Source organism: Oncorhynchus nerka, linkage group LG4 (genome assembly GCF_034236695.1).
Source record: "Oncorhynchus nerka isolate Pitt River linkage group LG4, Oner_Uvic_2.0, whole genome shotgun sequence".
In the NCBI taxonomy this organism is placed as follows: Eukaryota; Metazoa; Chordata; class Actinopteri; order Salmoniformes; family Salmonidae; genus Oncorhynchus; species Oncorhynchus nerka.
Genome location: NC_088399.1, coordinates 38,687,364 through 38,697,018, shown reverse-complemented (window position 1 = coordinate 38,697,018; position 9,655 = coordinate 38,687,364). Strand labels below are relative to the sequence as shown.

At 43.3% G+C, this 9,655-nt stretch overlaps 1 protein-coding gene across 1 annotated transcript; it reads right to left on the bottom strand.

The window, feature by feature from the left end:
- Nucleotides 1–1,255: 1,255 nt before the first annotated feature.
- Nucleotides 1,256–9,448, bottom strand: adra1ab (adrenoceptor alpha 1Ab). Its single transcript, XM_029659050.2, is given in 3 exon segments — nucleotides 1,256–3,815; nucleotides 8,104–8,336; nucleotides 8,338–9,448. Coding segments are annotated over 3 exon segments (1,470 nt in total). The 5' UTR covers nucleotides 9,030–9,448; the 3' UTR covers nucleotides 1,256–3,270.
- Between the last annotated feature and the right edge of the window lie 207 nt (nucleotides 9,449–9,655).

Here is a 9,655-nt window from a genome sequence, read left to right as displayed (position 1 = left end):
CTGTGTGACTAACAACTGACTGTGTGACTAACAACCGGACTGTGTGACTAAACAACTGTGTGACTATCAACCGTGTGTGACAAACAACCGGACTGTGTGACTAACAACTGGACTGTGTGACTAACAACTGGACTGTGTGACTAACAACCGGACTGTGTGACTAACAACCGGACTGTGTGACTAACAACCAGACTGTGTGACTAACAACCGGACTGTGTGACTAACAACCAGACTGTGTGACTGTGTGACTATCAACCAGACTGTGTGACTAACAACAAACAACCGGACTGTGTGACTAACAACCAGACTGTGTGACTAACAACTGGACTGTGTGACTAACAACCAGACTGTGTGACTAACAACCAGACTGTGTGACTATCAACCAGACTGTGTGACAAACAACCGGACTGTGTGACTATCAACCAGACTGTGTGACTAACAACCAGACTGTGTGACTATCAACCAGACTGTGTGACTAACAACTGGACTGTGTGACTAACAACTGGACTGTGTGACTATCAACCAGACTGTGTGACTATCAACCGGACTGTGTGACAAACAACCGGACTGTGTGACTAACAACCAGACTGTGTGACTAACAACTGGACTGTGTGACTAACAACCAGACTGTGTGACTAACAACCAGACTGTGTGACTATCAACCAGACTGTGTGACAAACAACCGGACTGTGTGACTATCAACCAGACTGTGTGACTATCAACCAGACTGTGTGACTAACAACCAGACTGTGTGACTATCAACCAGACTGTGTGACTAACAACTGGACTGTGTGACTAACAACTGGACTGTGTGACTAACAACCAGACTGTGTGACTATCAACCAGACTGTGTGACTAACAACTGGACTGTGTGACTATCAACCAGACTGTGTGACTAACAACCGGACTGTGTGACTATCAACCAGACTGTGTGACTAACAACTGGACTGTGTGACTAACAACTGGACTGTGTGACTAACAACCAGACTGTGTGACTAACAACCAGACTGTGTGACTAACAACCAGACTGTGTGACTAACAACCAGACTGTGTGACTAACAACCGGACTGTGTGACTATCAACCAGACTGTGTGACTAACAACCGGACTGTGTGACTATCAACCGGACTGTGTGACAAACAACCGGACTGTGTGACTGTGACAAACAACCGGACTGTGTGACTAACAACCAGACTGTGTGACTAACAACCAGACTGTGTGTGACTATTAACGAATGCTATGACCATTACAATCAATAAATATCTCAAGTTGTTTATTATTGGACCGATTGGATTAATGGGAATAAGTTGGAACCTCCCTGTATTTTGGTTTCTAACAAGTGGCTATATGGATATTTGAAGTCATAACATACTAAATAAACTGAGTGTACAAAACATTACGGACACTTGCTCTTTCCATGACAAACTGACAAGGTGAATCCAGGTGAAAGCTATGATCCCTTATTGATGTCACTTGTTAAATCCACTTCCATCAGTGTAGATGAAAGGGAGGGGGACAGGTTAAAAATATATTCTTTAGCCTTGAGACAATTGAGACATGGATTGTGTATATGTGGCATTCAGAGGGTGAATTGGCAAGATTAAATAATAACATCCTGCAATGCATAGCAGGTATTTGGCTCATTCTCTGGGTCTAGTGTGTTGGAGTATCTAGCTGTGCATGTTCTTCTGCTATTTGAGTAGGTAAAGAAAGAGACCACTGTCACAAGACACAAGCATACACACCAGCAGCACAGTAGCTACTTTACATAGTAAGAGCCGAGCACGCATTACATTTTTCAGTACAAAGCACCGTGAAAACTGCACATGATGGTAAGCTTGTCATAAATATTGTCAAAAAAAGGTAACAGTATGGATGGTAAATTGAACCTATGTATGGACATCATCCTCAAATAATCATCTTTGGTGACCTGAAAGCAAATTTTCATTCAGTCTCTGTCAAGTTTAGGTAAGTTACTTTCTAAATGGAATCTGTTACAGTTACTAGTTACCTGTCCAAAATTGTAATCAGTAACGTAACTTTGCGATTACCCAAACTCAGTAACGTAATCTGATTACTTTAAGGTACTTTTGGATTACTTTCCCCTTAAGAGACATCAGAACAAGACAAAAAGGATCCATCAAACACATTTGGTGTGTCATCATAGTGGTCTCTAACTTGTGGTCAGACTCAGTTGGAACGATCTTAAACTTGTTCCTTTTTATCAATGCTGAATTGAATGTCAGAGGAAGGCCCTAAAGATTGCCAAAGACTCCAGCCACACTAGTCATAGACTGTTCCCTCTGCTACGGCACGGCAAGCAGGACTGGAGTGCCAAGTCTCGGTCCAAGAGGCTTCTTAACAGCTTCTACCGTCAAGCTGCTGAACAGCTAATCAAATGGCTACCCGGACTATTTGCATTGACCCCGCTACTCGCTGTTTATAGTCTATGCATAGTCACTTTACCCCTACCTACACGTACATATTACCTCAATTACTTCGACTAACCTGTACCCCCGCACATTGACTTGGTTCTGGTAGCCCCTGTATATAGCCTCGTTATTGTTACTCTTGTATTTTTTTAACTTTTGTTTATTTAGTCAATATTTTCTTAATTCTTATTTTTCTTAAAACTGCATTGTTGGTTAATTAAGGGCTTGTAAGTAAGCATTTCACGGTTAGGTCTACACCTGTTGTATTCGGCGCATGTGACAAATTCAATTTGATTTTATTTTGATTTGAGAAAACAGAAAGGTGTCATAATGTATTTTTTCGCAAACAGCCTTTCTGAATTTAAAAGTAATCCAAGAAGTAATCTAGTTTTTCTAAAGTATCTGTAATCTGATTACAATATTTTAGTTGGTAACATAATTGATTGCAGTTACAGTTTTTTGTAATCAGATTGCGTGTAACTGATTACATGTAATCAGCTACTCCCCAACCCTGGTCTCTTTACTGACTCAGTACTCTTGATTCAGTTTCTGTACTGACACTGTGTATCCTTTTGATTCATACTGTACATCAATCTACAATGAAGCACATACAGTACAGTACATCTCTACCTCCAGGTGTGTTACAGTATCTTCTTCAGTGGGTATATTCTCTCCCATTTCCCAAAACATGAAGACACATCAGTTTTATGTCAATAGCTGTACTGACTGATTCCAGCAGGTCTCGAGAGAGATGTCTTAACTTCATGCCAATAAGTGCCACATCTTTTCCCAGAACTTGGGGGAAATTTTAATTACCCAGAATCCTTTAGTGTTCCCAGTCAGACAGCCTCCCCTCTTGCTCCCAGGGAGTGGCAATGGACTTTCGTTTGACATGTAGCACCAGGGGCTGAGGGGCTCAGGCAAGCAGCACCCTGTTGGGACGGGTTCTCCCCCACTGCAAAACACCACACCTTCAGCAGGCTTTTACTGTGGACCCGGGTACTTTGGGTATGGCCTGGCACCCCCACCGAGGAAGAGGAGCCAGAGAAGGTCCTCCAGCAGCCTGAGGAGGAGGCGTGAGAGGCTGGGGAGGTGGCTCGGCGTGGCTGGGTAGGGGGGGTGGAGGAGGAGGAGGCGTGAGGCTGGGATCTAAAAAGAGACGATGGACCAGGACTGCGACTATAGGAAGGAGCAAACCCCAGAGACTTGGAGCTCCTGCCACCCTGTCTGAGGCAGCGTCCATGCAGAACGTTGAGGAAGGCCCTCTGGAACTCCTGGCTGAAGCAGGGATAGATAATGGGGTTGATACAGCTGTTGAGGTAGCCCAGCCAGAAGGTGATCTTAAATATGGTGTCAGATGGCCTGTACGATGGGAATATGGAGCCTGTGGAAAGAACACAGACAGAAATCACACACAAACGGATCTGTCAATATAGCAAGTACAGTAGTTCACAACGTCTATATGAATCATGAATCATTTGCATTTCCTATTGACCCTTATCTGTATTGAATACAGCAAGAGGATGAGCAGAGGCAGCTCAGACATTCTGGTGTTCACTGTGTACTTACTTCAAGGTTATCTGATAAGATGTATGTAAGGCCAACATACACTACCAGTCAAAAGTTTTAGAATACTTACTCATTCAAGGGTTTTTCTTTATTTGTCTATTTTCTACATTGTAGAATAATAGTGAAGACATCAAAACTATGAAATAACACATATGCAATCATGTAGTAACCCAAAAAGTGTGAAACAAATCTAAATATATTTTATATTTGAGATTCTTCAAATAGACACCCTTTGCCTTGATGACAGCTTTGCACATTCTTGGCATTCTCTCAACCAGCTTCACCTGGAATGCTTTTCCAACATTCTTGAAGGAGTTCCCACATATGCTGAGCACTTGTTGGATGCTTTTCCTTTACCCTGCGGTCCAACTGATCCCAAACCATCTCAATTGGGTTGAGGTCATCTGATGCAGCACTCCATTACTCTCCTTATTGGTTAAATAGCCCTTACACAGCCTGAAGGTGGGTTGGGTCATTGTCCTGTTGAAAAACAAATGATAGTCCCACTAAGTGCAAACCAGATGGGATGGCATATCACTGCAGAATGCTGTGGTACCAATGCTGGTTAATTAAGTGTGCCTTGAATTCCAAATAAATCACAGTGTCACCAGCAAAGCACCCCCACACCGTCACACCTCCTCCTCCATGCTTCATGGTGGGAACCACACATACGGAGATCATCCGTTCACCTACTCTGCGTCTCACAAAGACATGGCAGTTGGAACCAAAAATCACAGATTTATACTCATCAGACCAAATGACAGATATCCACCAGTCTAATGTTCATTGCTCGTGTTTCTTGGCCCAAGCAAGTCTCTTCTTATTATTGTTGTCCTTTAGTAGTGGTTGCTATTCAGCAATTTGACAATGAAGGCCTGATTCACGCAGTCTCCTCTGAATAGTTGATGTTGAGATGTGTCTGTTACTTGAACTCTGTGAAGCATTTATTTGGGCTGCAATTTATGAGGCTGGTAACTCTTATGAACTTATCCTCTGCAGCAGATGTAACTCTGGGACTTCCATTCCTGTGGTGGTCCTCATGAGAGCCAGTTTCATCATATCGCCTGAATGGTATTTGCGACTGCATTTGAAGAAACTTTCAAAGTTCTTGAAATGTTCCATATTGACTGACCATGTCTTAAAGTAATGATGGATTGTCGTTTCTCCTTGCTTATTTGAGCTGTTCTTGCCATAATATGGACTTAATAGGGCTTTCTTCTGTATACCCCCCTACCTTGTCACAACACAACTGACTGGCTCAAACACATTAAGGAAAGAAATTCCACAAATGAACTTTTAAGAATGCAGACCTGTTAATTGAAATGCATTCCAGGTGACTACCTCATGATGCTGGTTAAGACAATGCCAAGAGTGTGCAAAGCCCGTCATCAAGGAAAAGGGTGGCTATTTCAAGAATCTCAAATCCAAAATATATATTGATTTGTTTATTAACACTTATTTGGTTACTACATGGATTCAATGTCCAAACCTTTGATCGGTAGTGTACCTGTATCTCTCTATCTGAAGAGCTTTGTCTCTAAAGGTCTAAAACATTCAACTCTTTCATTCCTTTAGTCTGAGAATCTCAGGGGCATTAGCTTTGACATAGAATATTGTGCTCGCAGGTCTGAAGTTCTGTTTCTATTGAAATGCATGACTCCAGTAATGCTTTGCTGCCTTGGAAAGATGAAGGGTGATTGTGGGGCGCCGGCTTACTGCACACAACATCATGCCCTTTATGGTTGTTGTTTATAATGGCTTTGGAATAAAAGAATGAATAGTGTTTTTGTTCATTTCATTTCTTCCCTGAAGTATAACCCTATTCGGTTTAGCACTGGTATTTCATTTGCTCTGCTTCTCCATGGCAGTAATTGAATTCCTGATGTACAACTAAAGAAAACAGACAAGTATACGGAGCATTCAAGAGGGGAGACCAGGGTCGTAGACTCTGTTGTTATGTATACAATGAAACACAAATAAATCAGAAAGCTACTCCAACATCGGACTCATTGAATTTCCATCAAGAAATTGTGTATAAATGAATTCTAAAGTAGGATTAGAAGTGCACAGAATCTGAATAGATTCAGCTACACTTCCCAAGACCAAAGGAGGTGTATTCGGGACCAGACCATCAGCAGGCCTTTTGATAATCTGTTCATTTACAGTACATTAGTTCAACCCTAATCTCCATATAATCTTGAATTACAGATTTACAGATCTGTCGGATCCTCAATCAAGGATATTAAAGTCTGCATAGCCATTATACGGCATTTCATTAATCACATTCTCACAGGCTTGAGGGGGTATTAACGATGTTGATGACAGCTGTGAGGCAACGTTGGGTTTGACTGTACATCTATCATCACATGATCATATGTACTGAGTGGACAAAAACATGTTGTTTTTTTACCCTCAGAACAGCCTCAATTCGTCAGGGCATGGACTCTACAAGGTGTCGAAAGCGTTCCACAGGGATGCATGTTGACTCCAATGCTTCTCACAGTTGTGTCAAGTTGGCTGGATGTCCTTTGGGTGGCGGACCATTCTGTGGAAACTGTTGAGTGTGAAAAATCCAGCAGCATTATACAGTTCTTGACACAAACTGTTGCACCTGGCACCTACTACCATACCCTGTTCAAAGGCACTTAAATATTTTGTCTTGCCCATTCACCCTCTGAATGGCACACAATCCACGTCTCAATTGTCTCAGGGCTTAAAAATCCTTCTTTAACCTGTCTCCTGCCCTTCATCTACACTGATTGAAGTGGATTTAACAAGTAACATCAATAAGGGATCATTGCTTTCACCTGGATTCACCTGGTCAGTCTACGTCATGGGAAAGAGCAGGTGTTCTTAATGTTTTGTACACTCAGTGTATAGCTCTTATCTTTCAAATCACTGAACAAATGTTATACATGACTCATCCCATGGCTAAGCTAACACCAGTGATTTTGGAGCTGAATTTCTATAATAGAGGGTTGCATTTGTTTACGGCTCCTAACATTGTTTTTGGTGCACTGTGGCAGGAAATATGCAGAAAATAGGTCCTGTGGCTTATTCCCTCTTTCAGTCTCAAAAGCATTCATTTCCATTCAATTTCGTGCTTTTCCATTGAGAGGTTAAGATTTACATTTCACAGTTCAATAGAGTTGAGTGGTGGGGTTGATTTTTAAGAGATTTGGAAGGGAAGCTTCCCTGACTAGAAAATGACACATTGTGAGTCAGGCATTGGCAATCACACTCTATCCAGTAAGGGGGCTTTATATGCTGCTATGGGAAATCAGTTCTAGGGATTATTTTCTTGAGAAAAATGCAAATTCATTCAGTGATGTTATTCTAGTGATGGGGGGGGGGGGGGGGGGATCTATACAGTAGAGTATCGCAAGATTATTTTGGGCGATATTATAATATATTCTATGACTCCAAGTATCTACAAAAAAAAAAGGTAGGTAGTTAACATTAGCTAGCGCTAGTCGGCTGTACAGATGTATGATCATAATTTGATCTCCCTGTTGCAGGAGAACTTTCCTGCAATGCAGGACACCTAAAAGTTGTAGTGCATTTGAAGTTAAAAAGGCTTATGAAGTTTGCGATTTTCATTTTGACATTTCAGACTTGATTTTACCTTACGTATCAATTTCAAATCTCAGGCATTTCTTCTTCTCTGGCTTCATTCATCTTCTTTTTAAATGGTGAGCCAACGTGTTTTTAGCGCTTTTATTTCCATGACTGATCAAAACGTGTTTTCTCATGACTCTCTCTTGTCCCGCTGCAGCAGACATGGTGAGCAATATGTTTGGAATATCAAATTGCATAAAATCGTAGTATCGGATCGCAATACATATAGAATTGTGAGAATCGTATCGGCACCTTAGTATTGTGATAATATTGTATCGTGAGGTCCCTGGCAATTCCCAGCTCTATGTTACTCCCTATGATACTGCTATTCAACATTTGATTAGACTTGTGTTTTTCATATTAAACGTCTCTGTATCTGCTTTCATTTTCATATCACATTCACTTTTTCATTTCCATGCAATTCAAAACAAAGGCAGGTAAGCAGCACATAGGGAGAGCAAGGAAAGGCATTGTGGGATACCCACCAATGGGCATAACCAGGAAGAAGGGCAGCCAGCAGAGAACGAAGCAGCCAACCACAATGCCCAGTGTCTTGGCTGCCCTCTTCTCTCGGGAGAATTTCAGCAGGTGCATGAGGGCGAAGGTGGTGCGTCTCCGCCTCATGATGCATTTCTCCTCCTCTTGCCCCTCTGGCTTAGCAGGGGCATTTCCCCGATGAATCCTCAGTGTCACTCCCTCTCCCTCCGTATGCATCCCCCTCCCTCTTCCTTCCCTCCCTCAGGTCTCGAGTCTTCCGCTTGGCCACCACATAGACCTTGCAATACATGGCCAGGATGACAGCTAGTGGCACATAGAACGACCCCAGGGCAGAGAAAATAGCATAACCCGGTTCCTCTGTGATCCGGCACTCAGTCTCGTCCTCTGGGTCGGGCTCCTTCCAGCCGAAGAGTGGACCTACGGATATGGCTGCCGAGAGGCCCCAGAGAGCTGCCACTGCGACCAGGCCGCGCCGCCCAGTGGCCATGGCAGGGTAGTGCAGCGGGTAGCTGACTGCTAGGTAACGGTCAACAGAGATGACACACAGGCTGAGGATAGAGGCAGTGCAGCAGAGAACATCCAGGGCGGCCCAGGCACTGCAGAAAGACCGGCCAAACACCCAGCGGCCTAGGACCTCCGAGGTGGCAGAGAACGGCAGCACGGTGGAGCTCAGGAGCAGGTCTGCCGCCGCAAGGTTGGCGATGAAGTAGTGTGTGACGGAGCGTAGGTGGTGGTGGCACACCACAGACAGGATAACCAGGATGTTACCGAGAACCCCGAAGATGACAAACACCCCCATCACCAGGCCCAGGGTCACCGCCTTAGTGATATCCACCTCAGCGAAGGAGGAGGAACTGCAGTTGGGACAGCTTTCTGACACAGGGAACGTGATGTTCTCATCTGAGGGAACCATTTTGGGTTTATTTACGGTTCATTCACTAGTTGAATGTCTTTGGGATTGACTGTCATGTTTGGTTAAATGCAAACTTCCGCACCGGCATTGGGAGTCCACCATTTTGTATTTCCCCTTCTTGTGACTCAAGACTGGAGAAGTTTGTACCTTTTCAATCACAGATCTTTCATGCTAGGAGGCATGAGCCATTGCCAATGCCTGCACAAATCACATGTCTTTGGCAGTAACATTAAAAACACTGACAGGTCAGGATAGTGAATCTTCAGCACTGTCACTGCTTGTTGCACCATCTGTCTTTGGAGTTTGGCTGCAGGGCCTTCTGGGTCATAAAGTCAAGATCCGATATGTTTACGGTGTCTCTTTCACGATGGGACTGAAATGGCATGATAGAAACTTGCTGGAGGGATGTTTTCATTGAACAGAAGTCCCACTAAAAACACAGTAGAAAGAGAGCAGTTAATAAACAAGCCATCCCCCAGGCTCCATCCCTGTTTTACAGAATGGCAAAAGCTAAATGTAGTCACTGTTGCAAATAAGACTGAATAAGCCTGAGACTGATAAAACCACAACACAGCAATCATTTAACATTTACATTTAAGCATTTAGCAGACGCTCTTATCCAGAGC